Genomic DNA, 19,012 nt, shown 5'->3' on the forward strand with positions numbered 1-19,012 from the left:
CGCAACAAAGGAATGTGACCTTCAGGTTGAAAGAGATCCCCCGCCTTTGCCCTAAGGTAACTAGGTCCTAACTATTCATAAAGTTATTTAATCAGAGGGTCCAGAAATTGCTTTACAGCCTCCACACCTGAAGCTGCCTGTGATGAGATTCAAAAATATGTTATGCAATAAAAATAAAAATGTATATTAAATGTGCTTACTAAAGTGTTTAAAGGACTTTTTTAAAAAACAAAAACAAAACCCACACACATAGCAGTATGGTTTCAGGAATAGTATGAGGCTATGAAGACCAGTAGGGGAGTATCAGGAGAAGACTATAAAAGGAAAAAATTGAGGAAAGGAAGTATCATTAGCTATGCCAGGCACAGAAGAGCCTGGATGGGTGACCAAATAAGAACCACACGTTCACTGGCTTGGGTTCCACTATGGAAGAAAAATGGGATATAAATGTCAGAAAATAAATACAATGGTGATAAAATAGTGGTTGAAAAAGGAATAGAAATGTTTGGGTCACTAAAAGGTTTTATTTGGAGAGCTTTTAATGGCTAAACATTGTCACTTCTATTAGTGCTGTACCAAATTTTCATGATGTTTAATTTTCAACATGAAAGTTGCTGTTTTAAAGGGTACAAAAGTGTCTGCAAATATCCCCTTGCTTTCAACTCTTCCACAGCTGTTTGCAGTCATCACTCCTTAATATACTGGTCTGTCAGAGCCACTTTTAAAAACCTGATTGGACTTCTTCACTGTGTGATCCCAGCCACTCAAGGATTGCATACTGAATATACTGTCATAACTGACCCACTTAACCAAATCTGATTGACTGAGTGTCAGGGGTGGAAGGATCTCTCCATTTTAGTTCTCTCAGTTTCTCATTTTTATAATCATTAAACTTGGTTTCACTATTCTGCAGCAATTTGTGATTCTTATTTTAAAAAATCCCCATAATTCTTCAACATTTTAGTGCTAATTTCTTCTCACACACACATTTTTGGCATGCATTTTGACTAACATACACATTTTTGCAAGCAATTTCTTCTTATACAATGCATTTTTGTATGTCATTGTCTGTAATATATTCACTTTATGCACACTTCCTTTAAAAAAGAATTTGAGGAGCACATTGCTAAGAACATAAAAACCAACAACAAAAAATTCTATAAATACATTCAAAGCAGGAGACCATCTAGGGAGACAATTGGACCCTTGGATGATAAGGGAGTCAAAGGTGTACTAAAGAACGATAAGGAGATTGCAGAGAAGCTAAATGAATTCTTTGCATCTGTCTTCACAGTGGAAGATATAGGGCAGATCCCTGAACCTGAACTAACATTTGCAGGAAGGGATTCTGAGGAACTAAGACAAATAGTGGTAAGGAGAGAGGAAGTTCTAAGCTTAATGGACAATATAAAAACTGACAAATCACCGGGCCCGGATGGCATCCACGTGAGAGTTGAAAGTATTATTAAAGCTAGATTAACTAAGCACATAGAAGAACAAGCCTTGCTGAAGCAGAGCCACCATGGCTTCTGCAAGGGAAAGTCCTGTCTCAGTAACCTATTAGAATTATTTGAGAGTGTCAACAAGCATATAGATAGAGGTGATCCAGTGGACATAGTGTACTTAGACTTTCAAAAAGTGTTTGACAAGGTACCTCACCAAAGGCTTCTGAGGAAGCTTAGCAGTCATGGAATAAGAGGAGAGGACCTCTTGTGGATAAGGAATTGGTTAAGAAGCAGAAAGCAGAGAGTAGGAATAAACGGACAGTTCTCCCAATGGAGGGCTGTAGAAAGTGGAGTCCCTCAAGGATCGGTATTGGGACCTGTACTTTTCAACTTGTTCATTAATGACCTAGAATTAGGAGTGAGCAGTGAAGTGGCCAAGTTTGCTGACGACACTAAATTGTTCAGGGTTGTTAAAACAAAAAGGGATTGCGAAGAGCTCCAAAAAGACCTCTCCAAACTGAGTGAATGGGCGGAAAAATGGCAAATGCAATTCAATATAAACAAGTGTAAAATTATGCATATTGGAGCAAAAAATCTGAATTTCACATATACGCTCATGGGGTCTGAACTGGCGGTGACCGACCAGGAGAGAGACCTCGGGGTTGTAGTGGACAGCACGATGAAAATGTCGACCCAGTGTGCGGCAGCTGTGAAAAAGGCAAATTCCATGCTAGCAATAATTAGGAAAGGTATTGAAAATAAAACAGCCGATATCATAATGCCGTTGTATAAATCTATGGTGCTTTCTGAAAGATCTTCTCAGGAGGTAGATTGGCATCAATTCATTTCCTCCCAAGAATAAGCACGACCAACTTTTACACAGAGCATATATGATGATTCATTACTTCTTTTGATACGCATTTACTGGGTACAAAGAGTCTTCTTGATCAAAGTATTGAGAAAGCCCTGCTCTGAGCACCCCCACCAATTGAAGTGAGCTGAATGGACACTACAGAGAAGACTTTCTTGGTGTTGGCACCTTGGTTGTGAAATACCTTCCCCAGAGAGGCTTGCCTGGTGCCTTCTTTGCACTTATTCTGGAACTAGGTGAAGACATTTCTTTTTTTCTCTCCTTAACTTTTATAAAAAACCCTCTGGTTTCATTGTTTTGAACCACTGTTATGTGCTATGTAATTTTTTAGTCAGCTGGGCTTATTCACTCTGCTGGAGATTTTTAGGCTACAAATTTGTTTTTAATGATACTGTTTTAATTTAGAGGAAGCTACCATAGTGCCTATTTGGGCAATCATTGGGGGTGATCATGCCAGTGATGGGCTGCATCAAAAGGCAAAAATAGGCAGAGCAATGAATTAAATTTTACCTTTGTACAGTACGGTGGTTTCTACAGACACTCACACACCCATTTCTATTCAGGCAACCAAGATGCATTATCAGAGTTCCATGACACACACCAGCCAGGACAAAACATTCAAAGATGGTATGAAATAGGATGGTGAGGAGTGTGGCCTGGGCAGAGTCAGTGCAGCTGAGGAGGTGTAGCCTGGGAGAGTCCTGGTGGGCAGATTGAGAAGTCTGGGTTGGGGGACACATTTAGCCTCCATCCTGAGGTTGCCCACTCCTGCTGTATAGACTACCACTAGTGTAGTGCAGTTGTTTATTTTACTGCACAGCATAGACATTCATTTACTGTCCACCATCCTCCCTATGCAAAGATTTCTTTAGTCCTATCATAATTGTTACAACGGTCAAAAGCACAGAATCGTGCTGTTAAAGAGGTATAAGATCTTAGACACTGCTGTAACTGAATGCAGATGAATTGCAAGAAACAAATATAGAGCCAAATGCCCCCTGAAGTGGTAACCTTTTGTCTGGGCAGTACCATTCCTGAGTTTGCAGCTGGGGTCTCCCATAATGCAATGCTCCTTCATATAAAAAAATATCCTCCACATAGAAAACTAGATGCCAGGTGAAAAGGATGTAGCCTAACCTAGCCTAGTTTTCTCTGTGGAGGGATTTTTTTTAAAAAATGGAGGGTGTGGAGCATTCAAATCCTAAAAATTCCCACTCGCAGTCTGAAGTGGTGCAAGCCCAGACACAGGCTTACCACCCACTCCCACTGAAACAGCTCCACCATTCCAAGAAATAAGTGGCATTTTCAAGTGAATGTCATGCTGCCTTGTGCTCCTGCTGGGAAGAAGGGCGGGATATAAATCTAATGAATAGATAGACTAGATAGACAGATAAACAGATAGCAGAAAACTTGAAAGAGGAAGAACTTCAATGATGAAAGATTTCCAATGTTCAATGCTTATGCATTTTGAGCATGAATCACAGGACATCAATAATCTCATGTGTTTGAATAGTTTAGGAAAAACAGACATTGCAGCAAGTGCAGCTTGTGAACTGGGGGAAGGAGAGGGAGCAGAGACATGACAGATCACTGTCACCCTCCACTCCTAGAAAATCTAAACTGAATAGCTTCCCATTTCCTCCATGAGTAAAAAGTCTCCTTAAAGCTATGCACGAAGGCTCTTTAGACTGAAGAGTCATCCTCAGCCTGGGTGAATCTAAGCAGAACATGCACTACCTGTATAGCAGGTGTAGACTACAACTCCCAACATTGCTGACCATTGGCCATGCTTGCTGGGGCTGATGGGCCAAATGTTCCCAATGCCTACTATATAGCTTCACTTTCTTGTTATGTTGTTGTTGTTATGTGCCTTCAAGTCGATTATGACTTATGGCGACCCTATGAATCAGCGACCTCCAAGAGCATCTGGCATGAATCACCCTGCTCATATCTTGTAAGTTCACGTCTGTGGCTTCCTTTATGGAATCAATCCATCATCTCTTGTTTGGCCTTCCTCTTTTTCTACTCCCTGCTGTTTTTCCCAGCATTATTGTCTTTTCTAGTGAATCATGTCTTCTTATGATGTGTCCAAAGTAGGATAACCTCAGTTTCATCATTTTAGCTTCTAGTGACAGTTCTGGTTTAATTTGTTCTAACATCCAATTATTTGTCTTTTTTGCAGTCCATGGTATGCACAAAGCTCTCCTCCAGCACCACATTTCAAAGGAGCTGATTTTTCTCTTATCCGCTTTTTTCACTGTCCAACTTTCACATCCATACATAGAGACTGGGAATACCATGGTCTGAATGATCCTGACTTTAGTGTTCAGTGATACAGCTTTGCATTTGAGGACCTTTTCTAGTTCTCTCACAGCTGCCCTCCCCAGTCCTAGCCTTCTTCTGATTTCTTGACTATTGTCTCCATTTTGGTTAATGACTGTGCCAACGTATTGATAATCCTTGACAAGTTCAATGTCCTCATTGTCAACTGTAAAGTTATACAAATCTTCTGTTGTCATTACTTTAGTCTTCTTGACGTTCAGCTGTAGTCCTGGCTTTTGTGCTTTCCTCTTTAACTTTCATCAGCATTCGTTTCAAATCATTATTGGTTTCTGCTAGTAGTATGGTATCGTCTGCATATCTTAAATTATTGATGTTTCTCCCTCCAATTTTCACACCTCCTTCATCTTGGTCCAATCCTGCTTTCCGTATGATATGTTCTGCGTACAGATTAAATAAACAGGGTGATAAAATACAACCCTGTCCCACACCCCTTCAAAGGGGAACCAATCGGTTTCTCCATATTCTGTCCTTACAGTAGCCTCTTGTCCAGAGTATAGGTTGCGCATCAGGACAATCAGATGCTGTGGCACCCCCATTTCTATTAAAGCATTCCATAGTATTTCATGATCTACACAGTCAAAGGCTTTGCTGTAGTCTATAAATCACAGGGTGATTTTCTTCTGAAATTCCTTGCTCCATTCCATTATCCAATGTATGTTTGCGATATGATATCTGGTACCTCTTCCCTTTCTAAATCCAGCTTGGACGTCTGGCATTTCTTGCTCCATATATGGTAAGAGCCTTTGTTGTAGAATCTTGAGCATTACTTTACTTGCATGGGATATTAAGGCAATAGTTCCGTAATTACTGCATTCTCTGGGATCCCCTTTCTTTGGAAGTGGGATATATATTGAACGCTTCCAGTCTGTGGGCCATTGTTTAGTTTTCCATATTTCTTGACAATTTTTTCTCAAAATTTGGACAGATTCAGTCTCAGTAGCTTGTAGCAACTCTATTGGTATACTGTCTATTCCTGGTGATTTGTTTCTTCCAAGAATTTTAAGAGCAGCTTTCTGGTTCTTCATCATATGGTTCCTCCATGAATGAATCTGTCATCCTTGCATCTCTTTTGTAGAGTTCTTCAGTATATTGCTTCCATCTTCCTTTTATTTCATCTCGGTCAGTCAGTGTGTTCCCCTGTTGATTATTCAACATCCCTACTCTCTGTTTAAATTTCCCTTTCACTTCTCTAATCTTTTGGAATAGGGCTCTTGTTCTTCCCATTTTGTTGTCCTTTTCTATTTCTATACAATAACTATTGTAATAGTTTTCTTTGTCCCTACGTACTAGTCGTTGTATAGTTGCAGTTAGGGTTCTGACTGTGTTTCTATCTCCTTTCGCTTTTGCTTTCCTTCTGTCTTTAACCATTTGAAGAGTTTCTTCAAAGGCAAATTCCATGCTAGCGATAATTAGGAAAGGTATTGAAAATAAAACAGCTGATATCATAATGCCGTTGTAGAAATCTATGGTGCGGCCGCATTTGGAATACTGTGTACAGTTCTGGTCGCCTCATCTCAAAAAGGGTATTATAGAGTTGGAAAAGGTTCAGAAGAGGGCAACCAGAATGATCAAGGGGATGGAGCGACTCCCTTACGAGGAAAGGTTGCAGCATTTGGGGCTTTTTAGTTTAGAGAAAAGGCGGGTCAGAGGAGACATGATAGAAGTGTATAAAATTATGCATGGCATTGAGAAAGTGGATAGAGAAAAGTTCTTCTCCCTCTCTCATAATACTAGAACTCGGGGACATTCAAAGAAGCTGAATGTTGGAAGATTCAGGACAGACAAAAGGAAGTACTTCTTTACTCAGCGCATAGTTAAACTATGGAATTTGCTCCCACAAGATGCAGTAATGGCCACCAGCTTGGATGGCTTTAAAAGAAGATTAGACAAATTCATGGAGGACAGGGCTATCAATGGCTACTAGCCATGATGGCTGTGCTCTGCCACCCTAGTCAGAGGCAGCATGCTTCTGAAAACCAGTTGCCGGAAGCCTCAGGAGGGGAGAGTGTTCTTGCACCCGGGTCGTGCTTGCGGGCTTCCCCCAGGCACCTGGTTGGCCACTGTGAGAACAGGATGCTGGACTAGATGGGCCACTGGCCTGGTCCAGCAGGCTTTTCTTATGTTCTTATGTTCTTATTAACTGCGTTGTAAAGTTCAGATAAGTGTGAATCTGATTGATTCGGCCTTATATGTGATCTGAACAGAAGTTTATTTATTTATTGCACTTGTATATCACACCGTAGCCGAAGCTCTCTGGGCGGTTTACAGCAATCAAAAACATTAAAACAAATACACAATTTAAAACACATATTTTAAAAACAATTTAAAACACAATTTTAAAATTCAAAACAATATAAAAACAATTTAAAAACACATGCTAAAATGCCTGGGAGAAGAGGAAAGTCTTGAACTGGCGCCAAAAAGATAACAGTGTTGGCGCCAGGCACACCTCGTCAGGGAAATCATTCCATAATTTAGGGGCCACCACTGAGAAGGCCCTCTCCCATGTTGCCACCCTCTGAGCTTCCTGAGGAGTAGGCACCCGGAGGAGGGCCTTTGATCTTGAACGTAGTGTACGGGTGGGGTTGTATGGGGAGAGGCGTTCCATCAGGTATTGTGGTCCCAAGCCGTGTAAGGCTTTATAGGTCAAAATCAGCACCTTGAATCGAGCTCAGAAACATACAGGCAGCCAATGCAAGTTCTCCCCCACCTCTACTACATGATGGGGGCAAACAGAGCAGGATGATTTTTCCCAGCTCTAGGCATCAGCACACAGCAGCAGAAACACTTTAAAAAAAATCTAGAGAAGATTTTCACACCTTTTCAGGTGGTCCAACAACAGAAAATCACCAAAAATGGGAGATGCTTTTTGGGAGGGTAATATGGAGAAACCGACTGGTTCCCCATTGGAAAGGGTGTGAGACAGGTGTGTATTTTGTCACCCTATTTATTTAATCTATACGCAGAACACATCATATGGAAAGCAGGATTGGACCAAGATGAAGGAGGTGTGAAAATTGGAGGGAGAAATATCAATAATGTAAGATATGCAGACGATACCATACTACTAGCAGAAACCAGTAATGATTTGAAATGAATGCTGATGAAAGTTCAAGAGGAAAGCACAAAAGCAGGACTACAGCTGAACGTTAAAAAGACCAAAGTAATGACAACAGAAGATTTATGTAATTTTACAGCTGACAATGAGGACATTGAACTTGTCAAGGATTATCAATACCTCAGCACAGTCATTAACCAAAATGGAGACAATAGTCAAGAAATCAGAAGAAGGCTAGGACTGGGGACAGCAGCTGTGAGAGAACTAGAAAAGGTCCTCAAATGCAAAGCTGTATCACTGAACACTAAAGTCAGGATCATTCAGACCATGGTATTCCCGATCTCTATGTATGGATGTGAAAGTTGGACAGTGAAAAAGGCGGATAAGAGGAAAACCAACTCCTTTGAAATGTGGTGCTGGAGGAGAGCTTTGCGCATACCATGAACTGCAAAAAAGACAAATAATGGGGTGTTAGAACAAATTAAACCAGAACTGTCACTAGAAGCTAAAATGATGAAACTGAGGTTATCCTACTTTGGACACATCATGAGAAGACATGCTTCACTGGAAAAGACAATAATACTGGGAAAAACAGAAGGGAGTAGAAAAAGAGGAAGGCCAAACAAGAGATGGATTGATTCCATAAAGGAAGCCACAGACCTGAACTTACAAGATCTGAACAGGGTGGTTCACGACAGATGCTCTTGGAGGTCGCTGATTCATAGGGTCGCCGTAAGTTGTAATCAACTTGAAGGCACATAACAACAACAACAATAAAATGTCTATGAGACTCATTCTCCTGAAGCTCAGTGCTAGCTTTTATACCTTACACTGTCTACAGCAGCCTTTCCCAACCAGTGTGCCTCCAGATGTTGTTGGACCACAACTCCCATCAGCCTCAGCCAGCATTGCCAATGGTCAGGAAAGATGGGAATTGTGGTCCAACAACATTTGGAGGCACACTGGTTGGGAAAGGCTGGTCTATGGCATCTCTATGAATTAACTAGGAATTAGGACATCAATACATATGCTCACTCCTTCATGCATCCAAAAGCTGATACAGCAGAGAAGATAATTAAACAACCTCCTTGCATTGGGTTGCAATCCACTCATACTACACTCAGAGTGGAAACTTGCTTCTGAACATGATAGATTCCATCATATTTCTACCTGCCTTAACCAAGACCTATTTTTCTTCACTTTAGGCATGTGCAATATTGTATAATTTTCTATGGCAGTGGTTCCCAAACTTTCCCCCTCATGGACTACTTGGAAGTTGTTTGGCGGACCACATAGTTGTAATAATTGTAATATGCTGTACTATATGCTGCATAATTTTTTTACCTGTATTTTTATTGCTTCCTTTATTTCTTACATTGTCTTATATTGCATTCCATTGTATTCCTTTGCCTTCCATACAAATTCCTTTCCAAATTGTAATAAGTAAAATATAAGAAATGAAAGAAGCAGTAAAAATACAATTAAGAATCGATTTGTATATTTAATGCGGGCATGCTATGGACCACCTGAATGAAGCTTGTGGACCACTGGTGGTCCACGGACAAGAGTTTGGGAAATCCTGTTCTTCTTCTTATGTGCCTTCAATTTGATTACAAATTACGGTGACCCTATGAATCAGTGACCCTATTCATAGGGTCACCATAAGTCGGAATCGACGTGAAGGCAGTACACATACATACTCTGTTTTTCCCAGCATTATTGTAATTCCTAGTGAATCATTATCTTCTCATTATGTGTCCAAAGTATGATGGCCTCAGCTTCATCATTTTAGCTTCTAGTGATAGTTCTAGTTTAATTTGTTCTAACACCCAATTATTTCTCTTTTTCGCAGTCCATGGTATGTGCAAAAATCCTTTTCTACAGGAGCATTTTTATTAGGTTTTAAAGATGTGCATGCACAATGTGTCCAAGATCTGAAAGGAAACACTTTTTTTAATTTAATGATTTAGTTACTTACTGATCCCTTTTCCATCACTCTGTTCAGCATGACAACACCACGGCTTTTCTGTTCCCAAATCATCTCCCAAAAGTGACCACAAGTATTTGGCAGAGGACCCTGCAAAGATTAAAAAAACCCCTTCAAGAGTAACCTATATTCACGTGGTACAAGTTCAGAGTACTGTAGCCTAGCAACAGTTGTCTGTTCCTGAACTCAGCACAGTGAGTGGCTTCTGTTTTTGGAATTTTTTTTGTATTGCGAAGATGCCAAATATTAATATTTAAGGAAGCATAACTTGAATATTTTTCATACAAATATATCTATGGAGATCAATGTCCTCATTTGCTAGAGGGGGAATGGGAAAGAACAGTTCTAAGAAAGCTTGCTCAGAAAGAACGAACATGCCACTCTGCAGGATAAATTTAAGACATTTGTCCAATCAATGGGACTTACGATTCACAGAAATGAGAGACAATAAAAACTAACTGCTAGGAAATTCAGCCATCTTTATCACTGCTGGAAAAATCTTGGCATAGAACTGACACGCAAGGTCAGGAAGAGTTTACTATTCCTGTTAGATGTTTACCCTATCCGTTTTCAATGTAACCTCTTCCCCAGGTCAAGGGTTCTTCCTTTCCCACCAGTCTCTTGCAGTGCCAATCCATACTGTCCGAGGTGTTAAAATGTATCTACAAAAGACTTACTCAGTATTTAGGCTATTCAAAGATGGAGCTGTGCACCCACAAGACTTGCAAGTGCAGCGAACTGACCCTTGGAAAAACATGATAGAGTGTTGAGTGGCTAAAAGTCAATTGTATTAGTCCACAACTGGTATTTAATGTCAACTTAATGTATGTCACATCCTGTAGTAATTAAAGTAAATAATCTAGAACAGATATTGCCAGGAACTGGAGCCAGAGCGATTTGGATTGCCAGATCTGTTTAGGCGTCCAGGCAGAAAAGCTTCTTCATTCCCTACCTTCTGATTAGCTGGCCATAGCCGCATGATTAATTTTCAGTCGCCCATCTGCATTTATGCATTTAAAGCAGTATCATTCCACTTTAAACAGTCATGGCTTCCCTCAAAAAATCCTGGGAGCTGTAGTTTAAGGGTGCTGAGAGTTGTTAGGAGACCCATTTTCCACTCACAGATCTACAGTTCTCCGAGTTGTTTAACAAGCAATCCCTCTTCCTGGGGAAACCTGGGAACTGTAGCTTGTTAAGGGTGCTGACAGTTCTTTGGAGACATAAGAACTTAAGAAGAGCCCTGTTGGATCAGGCCAGCGGCCCATCTAATCCAGCATCCTGTTCTCATGGTGGCCTAAAGGGAAGCCCACAAGCAGGACCTGAGTGCAGGAGCACTCTCCCCTCCTGCAACTTCCGGCAACTGGTTTTCAGAAGCATACTGCCTCTGACTATGGAACTCTCAGCATAGCCAGTATGGCTAGTAGCCATTGATCACTTTATCTTCCATGAATATGTCTAATCCTCTTTTAAAGCCATCCAAGTTGGTGGCCATTGCTGCCTCTTGTAGGAGCAAATTCCACAGTTTAACCGTGCACTGTGTGAAGTACTTTTGTCTGTCCTGAATCTTCCAACATTCAGCTACATTGGATGCCCATGAGTTTGTGTTATGAGAGGGAGAAAAACGTTTCTCTATTTGCTTTCTCCATGCCATGCATAATTTTATATACTTCTATTATATCATCTCTGACTTGCCTTTTCTCTAAACTGAAAAGCCCTAAATGCTGCAACCTTTCCTCTTTGCCATCTCCCTCAGAGCAACAGTTCCCTGGGAAGAGGGATTGATTGTTAAACCACTCTAATAACTGTAGCTCTGTGAGGGGAATAGGCATCTCCTACCAACTCTCAGCACCCTTAGCAAACAACAGTTCCCAGGGATTCTTTGGGGGAAGCAATGACTGTTTAAAGTGGTATGATAATGCTTTAAATGCATAGTGCAGATGGGGCCTCAATGTTACAAAGCTCGTGGGGAGATGTTCAGAGCAACTGAAGGGCTGATTCACCACTATGAATGTGGTCACACCACATTAAGTTCTCATCCTTGGAATGCTTTGCTTCGCATTTCCCACACCACACTTACATAGCTGCCCACCCCTCTCTTTAGTATCTCACCCACTGATGCATCCTTAACTCACCACCTTGCACCCAGACTGTGACCTCTTACTGTCCCTTGCACAGATGTTCCATATATCTGACTCCACAATACCGCACTCACCCAACTTCAACAGTGACCATTGTTGTTCAAGAGCTGTATATGCTAATATTCGTTAAATTAACTAAAGAAACCACACATGGATTTTGTTTGATATCTATTTTGGTGCAACCCCCTGCCCCCCCCCAAGCCTTGTAGATCTCATTTCACATCACCATTTTTAATATGGTAAAGGCTTTGCGCCCTTGAATTTTCATGCTGGAGAGTAGGGTGAATGCACCCTATCTGGTATTATCATAATTTAGGACATGGAAGATCCCAAGTAATCTGAAAAGATGTTCTTGATGCATAACACAGGCATCTGGAGAGCTGATACTTTCCTGATCCTTCAGGTCAGCCAAATTATCAACACTATTTAGGCAGTGTGCATGGGTAGTTTGTAGAATTTTTGAAGTGAGGTATTTTTCCTTTATAGAAGTTCCTAGTTTACTGTTACCACCCTTAGTTTTAATACAATTTAAAGCTAAAGAAAGTCTCTCTCAACTTGTGCATAGTGACTTTCTCCAAGGTTTGGAGAAGGGCCATATGAACACATGAGTAATTTAAAGTGCCTGGGCTGGGGATAAGGGGAGAGGAGAAGACTGTATCAAAGAAAACACGTTCAGAAAGAGAAAATGGCATTGATCACACATTGACTATCAACAGGAAGGGTGCGGGGTGCATAGCTTCCTGCACTGTGCTTTTGGGGAGCAAATTATATGATCCTAGTTCAGTAATAACAAAGACATAAACTGGGTGGAGTCACGGCGGTGCTCATACCTCCACTGGAAATTATCTTTGCCTCTCCTAAGGAAGTCTATTTCTGAGAGCCACTGACAAAAGGATTAGCATCTTCTCTGCCTTTTTACATAGATGGCCAATTATTTTGCAAGGAGGAGGGAGGATGCAACTGTGCATGTCAAAGTTACTTAGATCTCAAAAGCATGGAAATATTCTGTGGTAAAAGATGAAGAAGCAGCAAGCCCAGAGTACTTGAATGAAGCTTTCTGAGCACAAAGGATTTTAGAATACTTAAATCATAACTTAGAATTTATATACTTTTTCGGTCTTATTCCACTTAATGAAGCCACATAATACGAACAGAAACAGGGTTTATAAATATATTGTACCAAGAGGTTGCTAGGTCTTTGGAAGTCATATTTCATGTCAGAAGGTATGCTAGGGCCGAGATTAATAGAACACTGGCAGGTCCTCTTTTCTAGCTAGATCCTCATCACACTGACTTCCCCCCACTCACCCAATTACCATATCCTCTGTCGCATACTGTGCATCACTATGATAGTGAAATGTTGCATAACAGGGGGAACTAATGCATTAACCAGTTCCCTCATATGTTACACATACGCTATGGGCTTATGAGCTTCAGGGACTGAAGAGGAGGAAAGACTATAAAATGAGTTCCCTCTCCTTTCTCCTCTCCCAAGCACTTACCTGCGTGAGGATGTAGCTCCTGTGTGCCTCTTCCATTTTTATCAAACTAGCATTGATATAGTCATTATCACCTTGCTGTAGCTTAATTCGACTGTGGTCAACTGTACAATGCACAATAAGAAAACCACTGTTGAAGACTTGTGTATTATTAATTTTATGCTAAGCAGCTTATACAAGAACAGAAGCCATTACATAGGGTTCTCAAAAATTCTTTTGAAAAGAGAAAGTGACTGATATTAAGATGTGTTACTAACAATGGCCCAGTTTGTATGTCACATTAACTCACAGTTAAAATAAGCTATGGTTCAATATGAATGAGCACATGCTCGCTCATTCTGCTAAGATGGTGGGCGTTTCAATTCTCCCCTCACCATGCTGTACTGAAAGCGCACAAGCCATAGTTTGGCTTGTCATTATATCCAAACCTGGGCTTGTGGTTGGTTTTCCCCAAATAAATCACAACCAGTAAGGGAAGAACAAACCTTGGCTTCTGCTTATGGTTTGTTTGGAGAAACACATCTTGGACGTAATGACAAGACAGTCTATATATAGCTTGTCTCTTCTCCAGGGCAGAGGTAGGAATAAAGTGCCCACGATTTCAGCAGTGTGCACCAGGATGCCATTTCATTTATATTAAAACATAGTTTATTTAACTATGGTTGAATGTGATGGGCAAACCAGACTAAAGGAGATGTTATGATCACAATACCATTTTCAGCCAAGATAGCTATAAGCAGAACTACACCATGCTGAAGTGGTATGCTTATTTTTCAAAGCTTTTATTTTTGAAGCTGTGACATATGTTCAGAAGGGATCAGAATCTCAATAATTCAAAAACATAATCCTTCACCTGCATTGTTATATATAATTTATTCAATAAATGTTTCACCCAGCTATTATCAATATTCAAACCACTTTGACAGTAACTGCACTTCATTTTTAAAGATCTGGTTTGCTCTATTTAGCCTACCCAGATATAGAAGAATCCCTACATTTTACAGGAAAACCAAACTGACTGGAAGCCATATCATCATCTAAAACAAACAAAAATCAATGGTGGTTACCACAAAAAGAACCCCTAAAACTGATCAGTAAGCAAAATTATGTGCAACATTATAGCTTCTATTGAGTTTTCCTGGAAGACTCAGCTGATTTTTAGTCTATTAAGTGATTGTAGAAATTTTCCAGTACATGGAGATACTGTATCTTCAACTTTAATGTAGATAGGAGATCTGTGTCTAAACTACATGACAACTTAAAAAAAAAATCCTTGTGAGATGTAGATGGTCATTATGACACACTTGGAGTTGCACAGCTACAAAACTGCATCATGGCTTGTTTGAGAACCAGTGCAGTAAAGTGGATACAATTCTGGATTTGGACCAGAGAGACTTAATTTCAGAGCCCCAGTCACCATCTCTCAGTCTAACCCACCTCATAGGGTTGTTGTGATGATAAATGCTATCCCGAGGTTCTTGGGGAAGAGATGGGTTACAAATGGAACTCACAGCCATGAAATGTTGCAAACTACTTTCGATGGCTTTAAATGGGGATTGAACAAATGCATGTAGGATAAGGCTATTAATCGACTTCTAGGTCCAGAAGCAGCATGCCTCTGGATACCAGTTGCTGGGGAGGAACTTGCTTGTGGGCTTCCTGGTGGCACCGGTTGGCAAGTCTGGGAAACAGAATGCTGGAGTAGAAGGCATTTAGTCTGATCCAGCAAGGTTCTTCTTGAGTTTTTATGTGATTAAATGGCAAATCATTGTAAGAGATCGAGCAACCTAGATCTTTGCTTAACTTCTTAAAACCTACGTGTTGGTACTCATCTCTGCCTTGAAACCACTTTGCTCCTCCCTGGTCCTTTCTGCTGCTGTACTGGGCTGGGCTAAGCCAAGGTTTAGCTTAGCAAGGCATACAGACCAAGCTACAGTTTGGCATTACATCTGAACTACTGCATTCTTGTCTAAAGACTTCTTTTAGGAAAACAGCAACCCTATAGGAGGCAATTGACTTAATGAATAGAGAGGGACATAATACTTACATGGGCTGACATCTCTGTACCTGTTGCGATTTTTGTTTCTAGGAAGTTTGGCCACTTTACATGGAAAGTCACTGGCTTCATGTCTTATGTCCTGGAAGGATATAAATTAAGACATTTGTTTGTGCCACCAATATAAAAGAAAGTCTTACAGTCCAGTGCATATTATTTTTTGCTTTGTTTTTGTTGGTTCAGAAAAAATCACTTAAAGCTGTTAGATTATCACAAGACTTGATTCTGACTGCGTAGAGTCTGCTCATAAACTATTAAAAGCAAGTATTTCCAGTTTTTAGATTAAACTTGGTAAGGATTCTCCTTGAATGATTCAAGCTCATATTAGAGGCTGAGAAGTATATACACTGTCACCTTGAAAATGACTTTGGATAGTTAAGAATTTTAGGTTAGAGACCATCTTATTTATCAGACACATTTTATATGATGTAAAGGACTAAGTACAATTTCACCCAGAAGAAAATGCATTAGAGTAGATCTCACATAACTCCAAAAGACTAAGTAATGTAATGCAGAGCAGATAGACACGGGTATCTCAGCTGGAACACATTTTTCCTTCAGTATCCTACGTGCCACCATCTCGTAGTACGTATTAATAGCTCAAGGCTGTACATGTCTTGTTAAGATAAGAACCCCAAGTTTTCTTGAGTCATCAGCAAGATGGGCTGGAGTTGCAGATGTCAAAAGAACCCTTTGTATTCAATGTTCTGTGCATCAAGGCAGCAGTACAGTTGCAAATATATTATAGACAGAACTATCCAACTTCTGCATCAGTCACTTGTCTCTTACACTTCTCACAAATCTCACTAGAAGTAATAAAAGATTTTTGTTTTTAATGTAAAGCCAAACCTGTGTGAAATTGCATAGCAATGAACAGTAGATTAAAACTATTTAAAATAAATACATCAATAATTGACAAAATGACAGGAGCTTAGCACAGAAAATGCATAGCATTAGAAAAACAACAGATGACCTGGTGTTGGTTCAGCAACAGAAAGAGAGACGTTGCATGATTTTCACTGATTTTTTCTAGCTGGTATAAGGAAACTTAAGAAATCCCAGGACAGGGAACTTGCATGTGCAAAATGAACAGTAAAGCTCAGCTTAAATAACCATCCAAGAAAATTAAACAAGATGCTGAGCCAAATGCATAATTTTCCACTAGGCTTGGAGTGAAGCCATTTTTGATTTATTTCGTTAACTAAATAAATATAAGAAGATTTACATGAACACCATGCAAGTTCACTTTGTTTTCATACTTGCTTTCCATACTTGCTTTAGACATAATAGAAAGTTAGTGCCAGATCCCAGTGAAGTGTTTCTTGTTTCTTTTTTTTTCATGGAACACACACACATACACACTGTGGCAGACTAGACACAGCTTTGCCAAGTACTGAACTTACAAGTGGCCCAGTAAATGCTTTTATATTGAGTATATTGTGACTTTCGAATACAGTAGGGCCCCGCTTTTCGGCAGCCCGCTAATATGGCGGCTTTCAATTAGAGTAAGCAGAGTAAGGCCCCATTCATACGGCACTTGTTCCGCTTTTACAGCATTTTTAGGGCATCGGGCACCATTTTATTGACAGAGTTCCACTTTTCGGCGGGTTTCGCTTTTAGGCAGGGGTCTGGAATGTAACCTGCTGTATGAGTGTGGCCCTACTGTACTATTTTCATAAAATTTCCTAACACATGGAAGAATCAGAGTTAGAAATAGTGTTAAGCTAAGGAGGCTGTGGTGTGCTCCTGAATAAACTTTCTTTGGGCTTAGAAGATGTGAACAACTGTCACATCTGACTAACATCCCATTGTTGGGCAAGATGCTCAAGCCGATTGTTGCCAGTCAACTTCTAGCAGTCTTGGAATAGACTGATTTTCCTGAGCCATTTCAATCAGGTTTCAGGGCTGGTTTTGGAACAGAAACTACCTCAACCACCCTGTAAATGAACTCTGATGGGAGAGACAGGTACAGGACAACCTTGTTGATTTTCCTCAATCTCTCAGTGGCTTTTGATATCATCAAGTACAATATGTTTCTGGAGGGGCTGTCCATGTTGGGTCTTGGGATTCTGCTTTTAAGAGGATGGATGGCTAATTCCAGAACATGGTTTTAGGGGATTTCTGCTTGATTCCTCAGCATTTATGCTGTGGGCCCCCAGAAGGTTTTATTTAATTCCCATGATTTTCAACATTTACATGTAAAGGCCAAGTAGGTTATCCAGCAGTTTGGAGTGAGATGTCATCAATATGTGGAAGACACCAAACTCTGTTCCTTTTTCTCTAATGGAGGAAGGTGGTGGGGTGTGCTAATCATTGCCTGGGAGTGATAGCGGGCTGGATGAAAGCCAATAAACTGAAGCTCAGTCTAGACCACTGGACCTCAACCTTGTAGTCCTTCAACATGTGCGGACCCAGCTCCCATCATCTTTGTCCATTGACCATGCTGTCTGGGGATGATGGGAGCTATAGTCCAACAACATCTGTGGACCCAAGGTTCAAGACCAGTGATCTGGACAACATTCACAGATGAGTTATCTGCCCATGTTACACTCCCTCTAAAGCAGGTTGGGGAACCTAGGGCCCAGGGGCTGAATGCAGCCATCCAGGCCTCACTAGCTGCATCTTGGGACTTCCTCCTGGCCACACCCCTCACTGGCCCTGCTCTATGGCCTCCTCAAGTGCTTTTTCCTGGTTGGATTCTGCCCCTGAACCCTTGCTTACCTAGATAGAGATAGGTGTGTGTATCTGATGTGCATAGCTGGAACATACCGTGATGTACAAAGTTAAGAATCAACATCCATTGGCCTGCCCATTTCTGCCTTTGACAATGTGCACTTTCACCTCTGGCCACCACGTGCCCCCCCCAAGGCTGTGTCCACAAGGAAAGGCAGCCATTGGCTAAAAGGTTCTGTACCCCATAAGAAGAGCCTGCTGGATCAGGCCAATGACCCATCTAGTCCAGCATTCTGTTCTCACAGAGACCAACCAGATGCCTGTGGAAAGCCTGCAAGTGGGACCTAAGCACAAGAGCACTCTCCCCTTCTGCGGCTTCCAGCAACCAGTTCTAAAAAAGAGCTGGGAAACTTTTTCAGCCTAACAGCCACATTCCCTAATGGAAAACCTTCCAGGAGATGTATGCCAGCAGTTATGGTGGATGGGGGCAGAGGCAAAAATGGGCAGATCGATGGACTCTCACCTTGTACCATAGGCTACATTCCAGACATGTGAAGGCCAGAGATTTCAACATTTGCCCACATCTCTCCATCCATTGATTCAAGCAAGCAATATCAAAGTTCAAGGACACCTTCCAGCCAAACAAAATTACCAGAGGTGGTTGCAGGGTAAGGTCAATGAGGAATGTGGACTGGGGAGAAGGGTGTTGCCTAGGGAGTGGAAGTGATCTAGAGAGAGTCTTGAGGGTAGATAGAGAGACTTAGAGGGCCTAATTTGTCCCTTGGGCCTGAGGTTCCACACCCACCCCTGCCCTAAAGGATAAGGTCTGTAGTCTCGCATGCTAACTGATCCATCCTTGCCTCTGAAGGTACAAGCAGCCTCTGTGGTCCCAAGTACCTTTTATCAGCTTAGACTGGAATGCCAGCCACGATCCAACCTGGA

At 41.1% G+C, this 19,012-nt stretch overlaps 1 protein-coding gene across 5 annotated transcripts in view; it reads right to left on the reverse strand.

Moving 5' to 3' along the window:
• PTPN1 (protein tyrosine phosphatase non-receptor type 1) overlaps positions 1-19,012 on the reverse strand; it is a 112,528-nt gene that overhangs the window by 16,770 nt on the left and 76,746 nt on the right. For 4 of the 5 annotated variants that reach the window (XM_061631306.1, XM_061631305.1, XM_061631311.1 and 1 more), the window contains 3 exons: positions 15,389-15,479; positions 13,345-13,445; positions 9,696-9,794 (listed from right to left, as the gene is read on the reverse strand). In XM_061631306.1, coding sequence (XP_061487290.1) covers positions 9,696-9,794; positions 13,345-13,445; positions 15,389-15,479 — 291 coding nt within the window. The remainder of the gene's footprint in view (positions 1-9,695; positions 9,795-13,344; positions 13,446-15,388; positions 15,480-19,012) is intronic. The other variant, XM_061631307.1, reaches the window with a different exon arrangement.

The sequence above is a fragment of the Rhineura floridana genome, chromosome 6 (assembly GCF_030035675.1).
Source record: "Rhineura floridana isolate rRhiFlo1 chromosome 6, rRhiFlo1.hap2, whole genome shotgun sequence".
NCBI classification, from domain to species: Eukaryota; Metazoa; Chordata; class Lepidosauria; order Squamata; family Rhineuridae; genus Rhineura; species Rhineura floridana.